Source organism: Tribolium castaneum, chromosome 5, assembly GCF_031307605.1.
Source record: "Tribolium castaneum strain GA2 chromosome 5, icTriCast1.1, whole genome shotgun sequence".
Taxonomy (NCBI): domain Eukaryota; kingdom Metazoa; phylum Arthropoda; class Insecta; order Coleoptera; family Tenebrionidae; genus Tribolium; species Tribolium castaneum.
The window spans coordinates 13,474,450-13,494,623 of record NC_087398.1 but is presented as its reverse complement, the minus strand read 5'-3'; the positions used below and the strand labels follow the sequence as shown (position 1 = coordinate 13,494,623).

Below are 20,174 nucleotides of genomic sequence, written 5' to 3'. Positions count from 1 at the left end.
GGCAACCAGACACCCCTAGATATACCTTTGATTGCTTTCTGTCTTATTCAGGATTATTTTGTATTTTCGTCACATTCTTGCTAAAAATTGAAGAAATAAGGAAACCTGTATTACATGTATTACATATTGCGTCGACATTTAACCGTGTTTTTTATGACTTCTGCTTTTATGCGGATTAACCTGCTAATTCCTGTTCCAACAGGTAAGTAAATATATTTTTTGTTTAGGTACAAGGGTACAACTATCAAATTGCACAATTCGTTGAATACTTTGGTTACATACTCGTAACTTGAAATTAAAAAGGTCTACTAAAGCAAAACGGTTTGTTCCAGCGAATTCTACAGTTCATTACTTCATTTTACACACTGTTTTTTTACATTTGAATTTTTGCCTAAAATTATAGTGGTTACTTCACTTACCATTTACCTTAAAAAAACTAATAAACTCACTCTTTTATGCACTTTAATTTGGCTTTACAACCTTCTCGACTTCTTAAAAGCGCAAGAAAACTTCAGTAGGTTCGATTTTTGAAGGTTTGATTTTACGATTTACTGGGCAATACAATCACTCCGGAACTATTAGACTGCCAAGAACAATTTAGATTTGCGTCAGTTGTAACTCAACTTGAAATAACCCCAATATTTTGATAAAATTTTAATAAAAATCGAAAAAATGTCTGCTTTTACGGTTAGGTAACTTTTGTATCCCATTTCCAAAAATATTTCAAAAAGTTGGGGGTGCTATTTAAAATTGTAAACTAAGGGTGTTTAGAGACTGGAGGATGAAATCTAAAACGTACTTTTTCTTGGCTTCAAATTATCTCATCGCATCTCTAATTAACAATTTTTTTTGTTTAATTTTAAATTAAATTGGCTTTAAATCAAAGCTTAGTAGGACTCTGAATTTTAAAAAATAAAACGACCCCTAACTAAAAAACGAATCAATAATTTTTTTCTTTGACAGTTAGATGCGATAATTTTTTTTTTCCAAAAATGTTTCAAAAAGTAGGGGGTGCCATTTAAAATTTTAATGTAGGGGTGGCTAGCGACTAGGGGATGAAACGTAAAATGCTGGTTTTAAACTCTCTCTTACTTAATCGATAATTTTTTTATTAAAATTAAATTGGCTTCAAATCATGGCCTACTACGAATAAAAATTTCAAAAATATAACCACCCTTAACTGAAAAATGAATTGACAATTTTTTTTTGACAGTTAGATACGCAAATTTTGTCCCTTTCTATAAATGTTTGAAAAAGTAGGGGGTGCTATTTAAAATTCTAAAGTAGGGGTGGCTAGCGATTAAGGGATGACATCTAAAATGTGACTAATGTTAGTTTTGAACTTGCTTCTATAGTTTTTATTCATCTTGTACACATTTTCGACATCAAGGTCTTACTTGGCTTCCAGCTGTATAAAAGTGCTATAAAAATTTCACTCACTAATTGACCCATAAACTCCTCTGTCTCTACACATAACGAAATACATAAAAGATGTGGGCCGATGTCAATTTCCTATTCATTTATACGACACTTAAAGCCTTGTTTGCGCCACGTCAAGTCAATTTGGCCATAGCTCGCGCCATTAAGAGATCGATGAAAAAAGATGGACTTTCGGTTAAAATAGAAGTCTAAATTTATCACACTCATAAGGACTTTAGCGCACAATTACGAATTTGACAAATTTTCTTTTCAAATAAATCAACAAAAAATGAATCCACTCGCTACGTTCGTCATCAGAGTTTCACTCAAATTTTTCTATAATTCGTGTTTAACGTAATGTGTGTTTTAAGATTTTCTTTAATAAAATTTACCTTGTTGGTACGGTTTATATTTCAAATTTTGTTAAATTAGTGGATATTGATTGGTGGAGTATTTCTGGTACTTGGCGGATGGAGCGTCCTTGTTTCTATAGCAACGTTGGCGATAAATATAGGAGAGTTTCCAGGCGCTTTTCCCCATTTCCAGTCAAGTCTGGAACGAAAAACTTCCCTGGAGCGCACGTGAGTTTCTCTTATACATGTTTATTCATTGAATCTAATAACTGTAATAGAGACGGTAATAGAAAGAACACTGGACCAGTTATGTGTCACAACCGTAATCAAAATTGATGACGTACAAACTACTTAGATAAAAATTATCTCGTGCTTTATTAGAAGTTTCACTATCTCGGCTTATTGACTTCTTGACTTCGCCGGCTATTTATATCGCTAGACGTTCATTTTTCCAAGAAATTCATTTAATGAGCAAAGTTTATGTAACCAAAAGAATTTTTTTAATGTTTGTTTTTAGAACAATGGGGGAACAATGTGGTAAAAGTTTGAACAACGAATTTAAGGAAGAAAGAGAAAATAAAAAACAATGCTCCAAATTTAAGGAATATTTAAATAATGTTTCTTATGAACAGTTTGTTAGGTTTATGTACCAGCCCAAGGATCCATCCAGTCTGGGAGTTATTCGCTTTTTATTTGGTGAGTAGCAAAATGATTGTGGTGCGCTTTTAATTTGCATTTTAGTATTTTCTTATTATTATTCCTGTTTGTCAATTATTGAAAAAAAGTGCCTCAAACTGCTTTTACCTATTTAGGATTTTTTTCTATAACAGATGTTAAACTACTTCTTCATCAACTTTTTTGAGTAGATAAAACAGCACTTTAACCGCAGTGGTAAATGAAATGTTTCAAATTCATATACAAAGTGTTTCAAACAACTTTAGGAGGCCTGTGCCGCACTGTAGGCACCGCACACTGATATACAAAAGTCAGAAAACACTAAATACAAAAAATACCCAATTAATTATTTAACTGTTGGCAACCCATGGCGGTATACAATTTTTCAAAATTTGTAATCGGGTTCGTATTAAAATATGTACCTATTATGGATTGCATCTTACAGGTGCCGGACTCGTAAAATTATGTGAAACACCCTGTATTTTATTGAATATAATTTACAACACATTAATTTGAACTATTAACTGATTAACAATAACTATACAGGGTGATTCTTTTAGGACCTACATTAAAAGCTTTTTAACTTCAAATGCAGCTACGGATTTGAAATTTTGTACACAACCCAAATTGTCCATTCTGTAAATTATTTTCAAATTAACTGAACTTTGAAATTTTTAATAGTAACCATACATATTTAATGCATTTTTGAATTCGGCTTTTAAAACTGAGTAAAATGTATCTTAATTGATCGTACTTATCTGTGATAGTTTTTGACGTATGTCATTTTTTTAAGCGAATTTTAATTTGCAGATTTTCATTTAAAATATCAGCTCTTGAACCCTTTACAATAAGTGATTAATAATTCTTTCTGCGTTTGATAACCAAAGGTTTGAAGGATCTTCTCAAATCTGCAGGATTTTAAACTGTTAAATTATAAAATCCCTATGATTTTTTGAAAAAATAATTACTACATAGTTTTTTCAAATGAAACGACCCTGTTTTTTCAATGGCAATCAAAAAACATCAGTTTTTATAGATACTTTTATCAAAATCTTCTATATTAATTTATCTCTTACAGTTTTTGAAATAATTGCAAAAACGTAATTTTAGCTTATTATTTTCATTTTTAATTGAGTATATTTTCGAAAAATACGATAGAGTTATGTTATTAATTAAAACAACTATTCGATTTGTCCATCATTTTCATTCAAAAAGTTCAATATTCAGTGGCAGATTGGCTGAGTAGTGAATTTACATAATTCACTAAGTTAGAAAAAAACATAATTAAATATTATTGTTTCACTGCTTATTCGATAATGAATAAAGTGAATAAAATGTTGAAGTTTGACAATTGCCATCTTGCAAGGCCTACTTGATTAACTATGAAAATTACAAGATATAATCCGTTTTTAGTGATTTATTTCAAAAACTGTAAGAGGTAGGCATAGGACGTGTTGATAAGTCACCATAAATGATAAATGTCGATATTTTTTCCGTTAAGAAAATTGGTCGATTCATTAAAAAAAAAATTGAGCTACAGCCGTTTCTGATAACCATTTTGAAAAAATCATATTAGCCTTGAATTTTGACAGTTGACAAATTTGGAAATTCTAAAAGTTCTAAAAATTCAAACCTTTGGCTATCGATTGCAAAAAACTATTACTTTTTCGCAAAGGGTTCGTCGTGATATTTTATGTAAATCGTTACAAATGACAATTTTAACAAAAAAATTGACATAACGTCACAAACTGTGATAGATAAGTACCAAAGCTTTTAAAATAAAATTTTACTCAGTAAAAACTGACCTTTTGTCAGTTGATTGAGGTGCACATATTTTGGTGCACATTTATATTTTAGACAGAGTTCAACTTATTCTTTAACAAAAAAAAATCAATTTATACGGAGTTATTTTGGTTTGTTTCGTGCAATCTGGTTTTTAAAGAATTATTTACCTTTCAAAATCGCAATAATAAAATTCCTTCTTATATTTGAATTGATGTAAAATGTTCGAAATTAATTAACTTTTCAGATTATTTTAACAACTTAAATAATTTTTCAATGAGAATCGATTTAACAATATTTGAAAAAAGTTTGTTATTTTTACAACAATCGTTTTTTTTTAATTAAATTAGTCTTTTTCTATAAAATTATAGGGCCAAATAAGGTCATATAGGTCAGTTTGTTGAAGTTGTTGGATTTTCCTATCTTAAAGATTATAGATTCGGAAAATCACAAAACAAGCTCTAATTTTGTATTTTTCAATAATCTAGTATATTATGTAGCTTCTTTAGCTTATTTTTGCGCAAGGACTGCTACCCTTAATAAAAAATTTGCTTAATTTATACAAAAATAAGATATAAGGTATATCTCTGCTTTTTTTTGAAAGAATTTTGGAAACGTTATAATTTCTTTGGATCAATCTAAAGTTCTTGTCTTATTAAAAAAAATTAATTTCGTAATGCCGACCACAAAAAAAACTGTTGCCAACTGATGATTTGTGTTTTAGTAAAGCTTAAAATTAGCGTACCGTTATGTGGGTGTCACATAATTTAATATCTATCCCTAATTTAAATTTAAATTTCCAGAATATAACCAAAGCAAATGAAACGAAGTAAATGAAGCTCATTGTTTTGTTAATCCTATTTAAAGATTAATTACTGAACAATTTTTTTCAGGTCTGTTAATGTTAATAGACCTGCCTGAAGAACGCGGCGGCTCTGACATCGACTTCAGATGGGGAGATCCCCGAGACTGTCATTTCCCCCTATTCCCAATTTTGCGCCCATTGCCATACCCATACATGGCTCTACTTTACGGAATTATGTGGTTTGGTACCACCATTATTTCTTTCACTATTATTACCCTTAAAATTACGTCTTACAGGGGCTTGTGGCATCATGCTGGGCTACAAATTTCAAACTAGTGCGCTGTTATTTGGCGTTCCTTACTGGTACTTATTGTTACTGGATAAATCGTTCTGGAACAACCATAGTTACCTTTTCGGCATTGTTACGATACTTCTGGTTGGGTCATCAGCAAATCACTACTTGTAGTAATTCAAAGGGGAAATAATTTCGTGAACAAATTGATTGGTTTTAGGTCGCTGGATGGACTTTTCGATGAGAGGAAAAAAAATCGCCACGTTCCGTACTGGAACTATTTTATTTTAAAATTTCAGTTCTTTATGTTGTATTTTTTGGCTGGTTTAAAAAAAACCGACAAGGAATGGCTTGAGGGGTACTCGATGACCAACTTGGGGAACCACTGGGTGTTTCTCCCGTTCACGTACTAATTCCTAAACTAGTTTCTAGTAAAGTTTGATCCAAAGTTTCAGGTTATTTCTCACCGTTGAGCAAATCGATTATTTAGTAGTGCATTGGTTTGGTTTTCTCCTCGATCTCACAATCGGTTTTTGGATGCTGATTGAAATCACGCGACCAATCGCGATGATTTTTTGTGCCTGTTTCCATTTAATGAACTCGCGTCTTTTCAGCATTGGTACAATTTTTTTTAATAATCCAAATGGCATTGCTGTTACCTCAGTCGTTTTTTAGGGATGTTTCCGTACGTCTGTCTGGCCACAATGCCGCTTTTTTGCACCGAAACGTGGCCCCGGCGCTTACAAAGCATTTTTTTCAAGAAAGTAAACTACAGAGTGGAGCCAAGTCCCGTGTGCGTTTACACGAGACAACAATCAGAAGACTATCACGATTTACAGCTTCCGCACGAAATCAATTGGAAACATAAATTAGTTGTGGGGCTTTTATTGACCCATTGCGGGCTCCAGTGCTTCCTGCCCTATTCCCATTTTATCACTCAAGTGAGTTAATGGCAATAAACCTTCACCGGCTTACGCATTCTACAGGGGTACAACAACTGGACCAAGGGCCTCTATGGCTACTCCTGGGACATGATGGTGCATTCCTGGGACACCACAATTGTGGTGGTTAAAGTGGTCGATAATAATTCCGGGGGTGAGTTTTTCCTAGACCCCGCAGCGTGGACACAGAATGAAAGATGGAACAAACACGCGGATATGTGTCTACAGTACGCAGAGTGTTTGAAAAATAATTTGCTTCAAGACTTGCAACGTAAGCAAATTTGGAGTTTCAAAACCAGGATTATTATTTGCTGTCACAGATGAGAAATCGCGTGAAGGTGTCGAAAACGAAGTCGGGCCTAAGCACATTACTTCAGAAAACATATCAATTTATGTAGACGTTTGGTGTTCTCTGAATGGGAGGTTTCAGCAGCGAATGTATGACCCGAACTATGATTTACTGAAGGCCAATTGGTCGCCTTTCCGGCCGGTGGAGTGGCTGAAACCGGTCCTGGCTGAGTATAATGACTTCAGGGGGCAGATGAACCAAATCAGTCAAGAGGTGTACTCCTGGTCCAACTACAGTGATGTTCTGTTTATTGCAGACTTTCCTGGTAAGATTCCAATGAAAACGATTAAATTATTAATTAATATTTTCACTAAAAGCTAGTAAAAACATTCAAAAAGACATTGAATTTTTTTTCTTCGAACACACTAAAGTAATTCTTTCTTCATCGCTTAACTGTTTTTTCGACTCGCTTTGTAAAAAATGATATTTGCTCTGTAATTTGAGGTTGCAAAGTGTGTCTTTACCTCGCTAGGGAATTTCATCTATTTTACTTTCCGTGGGAAGAAAAAATATACCTTCTGTGCAAATTCAAATTAAGGACCAAAGGATGTAGGTACTAATACCTGTTTTAGAAATTTTTAAAGGTTAAAATTTAACAAAATAATAGTTTTTTTGAACTTCTTGGGAATAACTTGAATTTGATCATTCTTTTTGTCCTGATAGCGATTTTCTAGATCTGGGTTTTATGTTATCTATAACAAAATTTATTTTTTTAATAAATCCTTCGTAATTTATTATTTCTTAACTGTTACAGGATGATTAAATTTCAGAAAAGATAATTTACATAGGGAATAATAAAAAATGTCTGTGTATAATTTATTGTACCATTGTTCTATTATGTTTTATAAAATTTTTATAACTTCTCAAATTACAACAATTTGCAAAGTGAAAAAGAAAAACTAAAAAGTTTAAAGTGACGTAGGTCTAAGATCTTAAATTTTTCTAAGATGTTAACAATATTTTTGTTCAACAGGTTATTTTTTTGAAACCCAAATTTTGTCAATAAATGAATTCTACATATTTCATTACAAATTTTTATTTTTTATTCTTTATCTTGCAACTGTTACCTGCCCTGACTTGACCTTTTATATATTATTTTTATTTTCGTATAAGACTTAACACTTCATTTGCTTTCACCTTTCTCAAAATCGTATTTGTTTGTACATGTTTCTAAATCTAAAAAGTTACATAGTATCCAAGAATGAGTGCTTTAAGGTCTTATGAAACGAGTTTTTTATACTATATTTTGTAATGTGCTCTTTTTTTCTGGTTTAAACAAAAACTTTTACTTTAATTAATTTAGGGATTTTTTGACGATTGAAAGTGAAACTGAAAAATTACAATAAAATTTTTTACAATATTTATCTCGTAGTTTAGACGGAATTGTTATTTTTTTAATACATTTTCAATCATTTTCATGGTTTTAAAACTCTTTTAATCTATTGTAAATTGTTTCAAAGTTCATTTTAGGTTCAAAGTAATTTACTTTAAATATTCTTTCAAAAAATGTGTTTTCATTTATACAAATGTTGCAGGTTTTATCCTTATCTTGAGAATGGTACCATATCGTACAGTTAGATCATTCAATTCAAATTTGATCATTCTTTGTGATTGATAAATTTGTGCAAACTGAGGAAAAAATGTCTTCTAATTAAATATTGCCGATTGAAATATTATTATTTGACTTCATTTTTTGTAAAACGAGGCGAAAAATTCATCTATATGTCACAGGAGCAAAGTGAATTATAACACTTGGCTCCCTTGATATACAGGGTGTCCCAGCGAATTGAAAAAGTGAATAATTAAATACCTTTAAATACCTTTAAAATAAAAATATTTTTTTGGCTACAATATGAAGTTGTGTGTTTTTAATGGAACATTAACATTAATATTTTGTTTTTTTATTGGTCGATTTTGCTTAATTTTATATATAATTTATTTTTTTGACGAAAACACGTTTAAAAAAATTGTATTGCATAAAAACTAAGAATTCTAGAAAAGTTAGACTTTCACCCTTTTAAAGAAGAAAGTTTAAACGTTAAGGATATATTTTTTTAGTTTATTGCTGCAAACAAGAAGATAAAAAAATTGATGTGGTTTGTTGTAAGTTGAATAACATAAAAATTTTATTTAAATGGTACACCCTATTTTTTATTTTTGTATGTAAAAAAGTTATAAACCGTCTCTGTAATAACATTAACAGTTAAGTGTCTCTTTTCATTTCTCAAAAGATATTTAACCTAAAACATATATTATTGCTAATTATTGCTATATTATTTCAGTAGCCGAAAAATAAACTTTTCAGCTAATAATAACTTTAATGTTGCCCTTAGGCCATTATTCGCCATTTATTATAGTGAAATAACTAAAATTTTAACACGTATGGTGAATATTTAAATTTCCGTATGAACTCCAACAAATGATCCGTGGTGAAGGTGAAGTTACTGTAGTTATATATGATGATTTACAAAGAATAAAGTATAAAGTATAAAGTATGTATAAAGTATAAAATATAAAGTATAAAGTATAAAGTATAAAGTATAAAGTATAAAGTATAAAGTATAAAGTAAAAAGTATAAAGTATAAAGTAAAGTATAAAGTATAAAGTATAAAGTAAAGTATAAAGTATAAAGTATAAAGTATAAGTATAAAGTATAAAGTATAAAGTATAAAGTATAAAGTATAAAGTATAAAGTATAAAGTATAAAGTATAAAGTATAAAGTATAAAGTATAAAGTATAAAGTATAAAGTATAAAGTATAAAGTATAAAGTATAAAGTATAAAGTTTAAAGTATAAAGTATAAAGTATAAAGGATAAAGTATAAAGTATAAAATATAAAGTATAAAGTATATAAATGTATAATTATTAACTTTAAGAAGTTAATAAGAAAATTTAAGTTTTTAGTTATACATTTTGATAATCTTTGAGAAGCAGAAACAAAAAATATGTTGTTCCATTTAACTTTTTTAAGTTATTCAACTTTTAACAAACTTCTTATTTTATTCAGTTTCTAATTATGATGCACTAAACAATTGGTATAGATTTAAATCTGAACTTTGCCTTTAAAGTCCCACTTTTTGAAGATTTTTAGTTTCTGCGTAATACTTTATTTTAAAGCGTGTTTTTGTCAAAAAATAAACTTATTTTAGAAACTAAACAGAATCGCCCAATACAAGTTTAGAGCAACAAAATCATCAGTATTAAAAGCTACGTCCAAAAATGCAATAAAATGTAAGATGTTCCATTAACAAAAATTTTCAGGGAGTTAATATCTACGGCTTTTAATTTTTTTTCATTTTTCATTTATTTAAAGGTCAATAACTGATTCATCGGAACATCCTGTGTAAATAGTTATTTTTCGTTTTTCTGTGTTAAATAAGAAATTTGGGTAACACCCGTTTTACAGGCCTGTATTTAGAAAACTACATAACGAAGGATTTGAGAAACGTGACCCTCACCGTGTTGGAAGGTGAGGTGTTTTTCGAAATAGAAGACGAGGAGACGAGCCAATCTTACGGAGTAAAACTCGGTAAAAACGAGAGCGTCCCCGTTGAAGTTGAAGTGTTTCATAAAGTGCACACAATCAGTTCAACACCGTCTTGCTACATGTACGTTTACATGAACAAGACAAGGGAATATTTGGGGGAATTACCGCAGTCAAGCGACAGCGATCGAGACGTGATGTATTCACCGTTTCCTCTAATCGAGGACGTGCAGTTTCGAATCGACGCCTTTTTGCGAATGGTTGGACATATTTCCAACTCATTCTTGCACGTATTTTACAATCAGCCTTTAATAAGGAGGAGTAGACTGCCATTTTCTTAATAAAAAATTTACAACTTATTGTGGAAGTGTTTTATTTAAATTGTCCAAATACAACATTCACAAAAGTCATCGTCAAATTTAGTTTCTTCAAAAAGTTTGTAAGCTTTGTGTGCTAACGAAACGATGATTTCTAACAAGCTTACCAAACTGGCGCCTAACATAAGCCCAAACAAGCTTCCAAGTTTGCCTGAAATTTTTCACTTTTGGCGAGTTTTGAAACGTTTCACTTACTTATTATCTCAAACCAGTAGTTTTGAATGTCTTGTTTGTAAATTGTTGAGAAACGGTCAACGTAATAAATATGTAGAAGACTGTTATTTCCAAATGAACTACGAACAAATAACTAGATATGTTTTATGTCTGGTTATGTCTTACGGGAAAAACTCATTATTTGTGGCCATATTATACAAGAAACTCTCACAAACTGGATAACATCGCTCACATCTGAGAGAATGATGAGCTTCTCGAAGTAGTGATGCTTCCTGAAAACCGTCTGGAGGAGCTAAAGATTCCCATTTATCTAAAAGAGAAAGGTTTTGTGTGTGTCAATAAATAGTCAAATAAATACTTCGGAATTTGTTAAGGCAGTGCATGTCTGAAAAACCACAAACTCGGGATCGATTTTGCGGGATCATAAAAGGCACACAACCACACAATCCGATCATACTTTTGATTCTGCAGTCTACTAAACAGTCGCTTTCGGAATAAAGACCGAATGCGGTGGTTTTCTCAAACTCGAAGTAACACATTCGCTGAAAAAATACTAATTGTGAGACACCTCATAATTAAAGAGCGGATTATATGATTTTTTTTCACTCACCGGCAAAATTTAATGCTTAGATTAAAACAAATAAGCAAAAATTAATTAATTAACTACTTAGTTGAATTAAACTAAACCTACAAACAATATGAGTAACGTCAACAATTAAAGTACAAGGTATTGATTATAAAAAAAAGCCAAAAGTGAATTTCATTCGAATTTCAAATTTCTCAAAAATATTGGTTAATAAGGTTATAAGGTTTAATCCGATATTCCAATTTTCCATAAGAACATCCATAAGAAGGACCGTAGGCTGTCTATATAATCCCCTTAAAGATTTAGGGAATTTCTGTAAATAAATGAATGAAAGGAAATAGAAATTTTATTTAAGTGGATTCTCTAGGAATTTAGGATAACACTGTATAAAAGCAATATAGTTAAACGGATTTTAGGAATAGTGAATTCCCAAAAGTAAAATTGTTTTTGATTTTTTAATATGAGAGCAAATTAATTTAAAATTGTTGATGACAATCATAATTGATAGTTGTGCAAATACCCTGCTCAAAAAAAGTTAAGAAACTATAATTTTAATCATTTTAACATCAAACAAATTCGATCACTTTTTTGGTAAAGATTATTAAACAAATATGTTTTAACATAAATAAACGTAAAGAAACTTTATTTTTCATTTAAGTTCAGCTTTTCTCTTTTCTATATTAAAAACTTACGCTTTTTGATACGTTTTTCGCACTTAAAGGGTATATTTTTCTTTAAAGTTAAATTAACCGTTTTGTATTTATAACGCCTGGTATACGATCGTATGCGATCATTTGAATTTATAATTAGAGTAGGCGGTTTTTTGTCTTTGTGTTTGATAAATTAGTGCAGACTGAAGGAAAAAATATATTCTAATTGAATATTATCGTTCGAAACTTTATTATTTGACTCTTCAGCTTGATTAATTATGATAATCAGAGTTTTCATGCAAGTTCAAAAAGTAATAAAGCCTACTCTAATTATGAATTTAAATGATCACATGATGCGTACAAAAACAGTGTCAAAGCCACATTCGATAATTCAGGGAATCGCTTAATGAGCCATAGAATTACGCTTAATCGACAAACAGCGAACCAAAAATGTGCAGTCATACACGATAAAATATGAATACAGAGCGTATTATAAGTCGAAAAATTTTATCCGCACAAGACAATATTGTTTCGTCAAATGTCCTTTAAATGAGTCTTCGAATTCCCTTTGTGTACTTGCTCCAGATTTGGCCGTCACTGCAACTTTCATGTTAGATTTTGAGTCATCATGACCATTGCTGCAATTTAAAATAACCAGTTTTTTTTGGCTTAGATATGGTCTACTGAGGCAAGTTTGGCATTCGGAGGCAATCATATTACCTCCTTGAACATAGATAACTACCTCCCTTTTCGTGGCTTGTGATTTTGATAATTTAACATTTAATTAGCTAGCCATGAATCTATACCAATTGTTTTAAAAAAACTGATAGCTGTCGAAGTTACATGAGAATGGTACTACCTTACATCATCAATTTCAGTTCTATTTTCAAACTCTTAAGGCTCAAAATCTTGCAATTTTAGGACCGGTTTATAGAAACGTCATTAATTTAATTCGCAATTAAATGTGTGTTTAACAAATCACGTGACGAAACTGAGCCAATTTAATTGGTCTATTCGCGTTGTTAACTTTTAACAACGAATTAAAATTTGATGAAACTTTTTATAAACCGGACGTAAGTGATGCGATAATTTTGTTGGTGAGTGTATTTCAGTGGCGTACGCAGGAAGAGGGCTAAGGGGCTCTCCAAGCTAATTAGTGCCTTTAATTTTAAATTTGTTTATAAAAAAAATAAAAAAAGGAACATATGCGTTGCTTAGGTACGTAACCGGTTCCGGTTTTTGTTATCCCGAGAAATACTCAAAGACATGTTTTGTGTTGTTTTTTTTAAACTTGCTGCAAAATTTATCCGTCTAGCTGTTAAACATTTAGCCCGTGAATCTTACTATTTTATGTGAGTTTATTTGTATAAAGTCATTTTTTTTTTCATTTTTTAAGACAAGATACTCTTATTAAGATTAGAAATAGGTAAATCTAAAACAAAATTGTTTTCGTATTTAGAAATATGGCAGAAAAACGGAAATCAGAAAACATTCTACTTATCTGCTTGATTTTATAACAAGATAATATGAAGCCAACAACTAGTACTACAACTACAACTAGCAGTAGTATTACAAATAATACAAGTAGTTCAAGTGTAGTTATTACGGTGACTGTAATTATTATATTTATTATAAATACTTTGAGTTCAAGAAAAAGACGTTTAAACATTATACTTTTTGAAGAATTTTTTATTGCAAATTTTTAAATTTTATTATAAATTTTATTTTTTTGTGTGTAACAATTTAATTGTTTTAGTTTGAAATACATATCTTTTTATCATGCAATATATTTAAAGCATAACATTTTTGGCCCCCTCCAAACAAACTCTGCGTGCGCCACTGGTGTATTTCATAGATATTTGCATATTTGCAGATTCGGATGTATATTTTGGCAAACAGTTATGTTCAGCATATTTTGGCAAAATTGTTGTTTTCTGGATAACATTAAAATTGTTTGTATTTTTTTGTAAAAACTACCAAAAAATACCGCCAGGTCTAATCAGTCCTCAACATTTTATAAATTAATATTTATTGTGCTTCAATATTTTCAAACTAAGTTTACATGAATTCATAATATGTGAAGATTCCAAAACAAAAAAGAAAAAAGTGTTTTCGTTACATTACGAGTAAGTAAGGCGTTTTTAACTAATAGTGAAATAGATCGTTTACAACTTCCCTATTTAGTATATAAAGTGTGTCTTAATAAACAAAAATTTACTTAGGTATACCGGGTACACCGGGTAGATCAGAAATACGTTTGTTAATTTTAACAGGTAACAGAGCTCAACAAATATAATACTTTTTCTATTTGTATCAGAAATACGTGTGTTAATTGAACCACGTAATAAAATTCATTAAATAAAACAACTTTTATACATAAGTTTTGCAAAATTTTTATTTTTTATTTTTTATTTTCACTGTTTTTCTCCTTTCTCTTATGCAAACTAGAGTTCCTTTATTGGGAAAGTTGGGACATTGAACGTCAAACCGAGCCAATTTTGTTTCCATCGGTTTTTATTAAAATTTTTGTTAGTAACTTATGTCAGAGATTTATGTCGAAAATAATTTCAAGGTTATAATTTTTGTCAAATGCATAAAATGACTTAGGAATTTTAAGATTACTCAAAAAAAAAGAAAAATGAATATCTGCAGATATTAATGTTCACATATCTGAAATTTTTCGATATTCATTTTAATATTAAATACATAACTTAGAACATACTTCAGTGCTAAAAATGCTTTTCTTTCAGTCACAATTTTTAGTTAAACATCTAGTCCTAAAAATTGGTCATCAAGAACCCTTCATATTTCCCGTCGTCTTTTTAAATTTCCCAAATAATGATAGTGAAGGTCTTCTCGTGTGAAAAACGTAACAAAATCGTGAATTCCAATTACTTTATAATTTGAAACAGAATCTAAAGTTCACGTAGATGCTAAAGGCGGCCAACCAGCGACAGGTTTAACTTTCCTAAAAATTAGACCCAATTTTGGGTTCAAGTACCTACGTATTTTGTAAATGCATAGACAAATTCCCAAAATCTCATAGATTTTGTACATAACATTATTTGGACAATTCACTTTTCCAAATGTTTGTTAATAATAAACGTAAAACTTGGCAGGAAAGGTTCAATTTCTCTCTTTTTCATCGATGATTACCATTTCTTAAAGTTAAGAGAAAAATGTTTATGATGAAGAGTCTAACGTAAAATTCTTATACTCACAAAGAAATCTCTTTTACTCGTAAAATTAGAGTTTAGAGTTTATAGCACAAAAAAAACTAGTGAATTGACGACGACTGCCAGTCTAAACCATTTCTAAACGCATTTAGTCGACGAAAAATGGAAATATTTTTTAACAAAGTTATATGATTTTTCGCGAAATTTGAAGTGTAACACCACTGATTTCTATCCCAGTTTGTTTTTTTACACATTTCAACGGACGTATATGAAACAAAATTTCGAAAATTGACATTCAGTAGGAACTCAGTAGCAATTTTCATTGTTGTTTCAAATTGTTTAAATTGTTTGTTTCAATCACAACAAAAAACCCTTAGGCGGGTACACGTTTCAGTATGTTATCTTTTTCAAAATTTAAGTAAATTGTGGAAACTTTTATTGAAAAATTACAAATAAAAAAATGTTTTATTTGCTGAGCTCTGTTACCTGTTTAGATTTTCTCAAATATTTCTGATACACTCTGTATATGCGCATATTATAATTGTTAAAAGTGAGAGCATCAAACCTTATCAACTGAATAATCAATGACCTCTGGAACCGACCGAAAGCCAATCGTTTCAAGTTGCATATAAAATTCCCTGGACAATCCGACGAGTTGTTCAGTTAATCCGCCACTATTTTTGTCCGGATAATCGTCAGGATTGAAAATGTGTATCTGAAAATTTTATTTATTTGTAAATTCATTTTGATCATTAGATACGTTAGCGCCCAAAGAAGCATGTTGTGTGTAAAAATAATCATCAATTTGGTTATTTAGCTCAATGGTAAGACCGTAGTTTATCCCCGCGTCTCCAGACATTATCTTTCTATTACGGAAATTATCACTGATACTGAAATAAAAAGCGAGATTAATAATTTCACAGGTTTGTTATTACTTTTCAACGGTGTTTTTAACGTAATTAAACATGCAGCAGGAGCCTTCGAAGGATAACCTTTGCTGGAAGAGCTCGCTGCAGTTCCTTTGCTCATTTTTCCAACTGCAGTTGATTATTAAATCATCACAGGACGGAGCAAGCTGCAATTTATTTTTACTTGTTTTGCAGTATCGATTTATGTACGCACCCATTTGATAAGATTACCAGGCCTAAAATGTTCAATTTGGGGAAACTGTTCCAGGATTTTCTGAAGTGTTAATAATTTTGGGGTTTTGGTGTGGTCAAAATCGTAAAAACTGCCAAGCGCTTGCATATACTCCTTTATAGTTTCGATATCATAACGGGTGTTTTTCGAACTTTAAGCACAGTTTTAAGCTTTAAATTATTACAATACTGACAACATACAGAAATGTGGCAAGAGTTGTAACTTTCCTCCTGCTGATTTTATTAAGATTACAGACACCAATCGCAGGAAATGGCACCTCTGAGACTGGAAAAGTCGCACTTTCTAAATATGTGACAGTCGGGTTCGCGGTCAGTTGCTCCCATAGTGTGTTAAGCAAAATAATTGAAAGTCCTACTAAGAGTAAATTCACCCAAATCCATATAAAACTACAATTTTTCTTTAAGAAGAAAAATATTAAGAACGAAATTACATTGGTAAGAATCTTCTCTCGCTTTCTAAGTATTTAAAACTGTTGAGACTAGACGTAGTAAGGAGATACTGCAATGAACTTCTTTCAAATACTTTTGTGTTTCTACGCTTCATTATTCCACTGTTTATTTACGAGTTGGGTTTCGGGTTGAGGTTCCTAATGCTGCAGGAAATTATTATTAATTCATATTTGTGTGTCAAACAGAAATGTTTTTGTGTTTGTACAATGCACAAGATTGTTTGTTGTTTATTAAGGAATATTAATAAACTGCTGCGTAAATAATTAATAGTTATTTTCTAAGTAAAATATTGCAAATGCTGCGTCAAATACTAATTTAAATGCTTAGTGGTTATGTATTTTTAATTTAGATTTGCTAAAAAAATAATACTGCTTATACAACGCTATACCTACCTACCTAAGTATTTCATAGCTGAGTATTTCATATGCTAGACATGGACCAAAAATAATTTTTGACGTGAGGATCGGATTAAAATCCATCTCTTAAAAAACTATTTTTTTAAACACATGGAATGGACAACTACGAGACTAGGACAAACTTAGTGATGTAATGGGGGGAAAATAAAAAGCAGATAAAGAATGCAGTTGCTTGTTATTTCAAAATTTAGGCAAGTGGGCATTTTTAAGGGAGGATTCTCTTTGAGTTAGAATTTTTTTTATATAAAAGTTTTTAGTTGCCTCTCCTAATAGACAAATGGATTTGCAGTGATATTTTTTTTATAGACATTACTGCTTATACTGTATATGATTTCTATCTAGCGATTAGTTTTACCTAAAATATACAATTATTACAAATCAATCATTATTTTCACCAAACGTTTACAATTTCTACTTACACGAAAAAAAATGCTTGATAAGAGTGATACTATACTCGTAATTATAGTTCTAGCAACATTAATTACAACTAAACACCATGACTCCAAAAATGATAAATTTATAGTTAATTTCTTTAATTGGGACATAAAATTGTAGTTGCAAATATTGTAACTCTCTTCACATGGTACTCAAAACTAAAAAAAATCTAATCGGCACAAGTATAAAAATATGGTGGTTATTACAACATGTCTTAAAATTATAAAGCGTGATTCTTTTAGGGCCTACATTACAAATGTTTTAACTTCTAATGTAGTTAGAGTTCAACTAAATTATTTTCAAAATGGTTAAGCTTCCGGTTCTAAGAGAAATTGGCAAAGCTTTGAAATTTTAAATAGTAACCACAAATTTTTATTGCATTTTTGAGTTCACTTTCTCAAACTGAGTAAAATTTACCCAAGTTGTTGGTAAACCTCATTTTTTTGAAATTAATTGTCAGTGTTAAAAATTTTGAAATTATGTTGGAACGGTGGAATCCTGCCACATTGCCATAGGAACGGAGCCTGGACGACTAATTTTAAATGGAGTTGCCAACGTTGAAACAATTCGACAATTGATTTTCATTCTGAATGGACTTTAATTTTTTTATCGTAGCTCTTGACATTTGTCATTTTTTTTGTTAAAATTTTCATTTGCTGGGGTTTATTTAAAATATCACAGCCCTTGAACCTTTTTCGATAAGTGAATAATGTTTTTTGCATTCGATAACCGAAGGTTTGAAGAGTCTTTTAAAATTTTCAAAATTGTCAATTCTCAAAATTCAAGGCTAGCGTGATTTTTTTAAAATGGTTCTTATAAATAGGCTTTATCTCATTTTTTTTCAAAAGAATTTTATTATTCTTCTAAAATTTTACGAATTAAATTACTCGAATAAAAACATCAACGGATACAACCACTTCGGTCAATTTTGGAAAATTGTCGTAATGGACTTGGAACTCAGCATTAATAATTTGTTTTGAAATAATCACTGGTTTAAAGGAATATTATTGAATTGGATATTCCCTTTTACAAAAAAAAAAAACGCCGTAATAGGGTGCCATATATAAAAAAATTCGAAAAAAATATTCTTGAGAAATGATTACATTTATAAAGTATGTATGTACTTGATGATGTAATAATTAATTTTTTCGTAAAGTAAATAGTTGGGCTCAAAACGCTTTGTTCCTTTCTTTCCGAACTCTGTATGTGAAAATGTATGGCCTTTTTGAGTCTTCAAAAGTTCAAAACCTTAGAATCTGTAAACTTTGCAGGAAAAGTGCCCTCTAAAAAAGGTATAGACCTACCTACTTCTCTGCAACCTACTGACTGCGCCAATTATTGAAAGTGGCAGCCGAACAGGGTGAAAAGAGCAAAAAAATGTTTTGACTCAAGTAGAATTATGTATTTTTTCGGATATAACGTCTAATATCAGCCATTCCACAATTAAAACAGCCTAACGCTGAAATTTTCAAAATAATTTTAGTACTTTTTGTGTACTTTTATAAAAACCATTGTGGTGCAAATGACTAACCTGTTACCATGAAAAGTTAATGTCAAGAGTATATTTGCACCACAATGGTTTTTATGAAAGTGAATTGAAAGGATGTAAAGTTTCTCTCAAAATTCACGATTTGATTTATATTTAATCTGTTTTAATGACAAAACAGTTTTTTTTTGTTGTGGATTTAAAATGGGATAGGAAAATCATTTAAAATGAGGTAATTTTTTGGGTTCAAAAATTTACATACATTGCCTTGTAGGCTATAAAATAATATACTGTCGTACTACAACTGTTCAATAATTTTTAAACAGTATTTTTCTAGTTTTGGGTAGTTTAAAAAATTGAAATCGGTAAGTAAATTAATTAGTAATATTACTTTTTTATCTTCGTAAATTTTGCTGTCTTGTCCGTTATTGCAAACATATACATGTTTCTTTTATTTCTTACGTCCTTGAACAAGACTAATTTTTCATTTCCTTTGTGTAATTGTGATATTGTTAAAGTCTTTAACAATTAAAACATGTCTGAATAAATTTTTCAGAGTTATTTTCATACACAAAGTTTTTGTCCCATCCGTCATGTGAAAACAAAAAGTAAATGAATCGGTCCTTACACATTGGCTTGTTCTGTGGTTTCTTGGTTTCAAAAGTTTTAACAAGTTTCACCTTTTTAATAGAATTTTATAGCGATTATTTAACGATAAAAATATGTGGTCTTTTTTGTGTCCCGTCCGTCATCAATTTGTATTTTTTTTTCCTGCTCGTATTTAAAATTTTACAAATGTGGCTCCAGTTGTAGGTTGCAAACAGTTTGACTGGTACTAAGTTCCTATAAAGAAAGATTCACTTCTACTAATACTGTTCGTAAAAGTGTCCCGTCCGTTAAAATGAAATGGCTGTAATAATTCGAAAATTCCGAAACTTTTTTCAAATTTTTTAAGATTTAAACACTAGTTAGACTAGTGGATTTGTCAATTTGTTCAAAACGATATAAACGTATTTAAAGTTTTTGCCATTGGTTTCAAATTGAACTTGGAGAATACACCATAGGTTTACTAATTTATTTTATAGTTTGTTTAAATGTTGCGGATTAATTATTAAGTGAGAACTGCATGTTTGTAGTGGATCAGGTTAAGAAAACAAGAAAA

The 20,174-nt window shown here is 30.4% G+C and overlaps 2 protein-coding genes across 6 annotated transcripts; one reads left to right on the top strand and one right to left on the bottom strand.

Moving 5' to 3' along the window:
- Positions 1-1,800: 1,800 nt before the first annotated feature.
- Positions 1,801-10,461, top strand: GC (gamma-glutamyl carboxylase). Of its 5 annotated transcripts, XM_015980091.2 has the most exons (10): positions 1,801-2,000; positions 2,290-2,468; positions 5,123-5,278; positions 5,331-5,496; positions 5,547-5,732; positions 5,782-5,945; positions 6,002-6,267; positions 6,313-6,538; positions 6,588-6,881; positions 10,025-10,461. In XM_015980091.2, the coding sequence occupies exons 2-10, from the start codon at positions 2,294-2,296 to the stop codon at positions 10,441-10,443; spliced, it is 2,052 nt and encodes a 683-aa protein (XP_015835577.1). In that variant the 5' UTR covers positions 1,801-2,000; positions 2,290-2,293; the 3' UTR covers positions 10,444-10,461. The 5 variants fall into 5 exon arrangements, with proteins under 5 accessions (XP_015835577.1, XP_015835575.1, XP_015835576.1 ...); XM_015980089.2 differs by lacking the exon at positions 1,801-2,000 and having other exon boundaries at positions 2,107-2,468; XM_015980090.2 differs by lacking the exon at positions 1,801-2,000 and having other exon boundaries at positions 2,240-2,468; positions 6,606-6,881.
- Positions 10,453-16,549, bottom strand: LOC107397948 (pickpocket protein 28). Its single transcript, XM_015980093.2, has 9 exons — positions 16,506-16,549; positions 16,188-16,356; positions 16,001-16,140; positions 15,826-15,955; positions 15,631-15,780; positions 11,012-11,195; positions 10,819-10,963; positions 10,675-10,772; positions 10,453-10,630 (listed from the first exon to the last, which is right to left on the bottom strand). Exons 1-9 carry the CDS (start codon positions 16,547-16,549, stop codon positions 10,479-10,481), a joined length of 1,212 nt encoding a protein of 403 aa, XP_015835579.2. The 3' UTR covers positions 10,453-10,478.
- Positions 16,550-20,174: the final 3,625 nt, after the last annotated feature.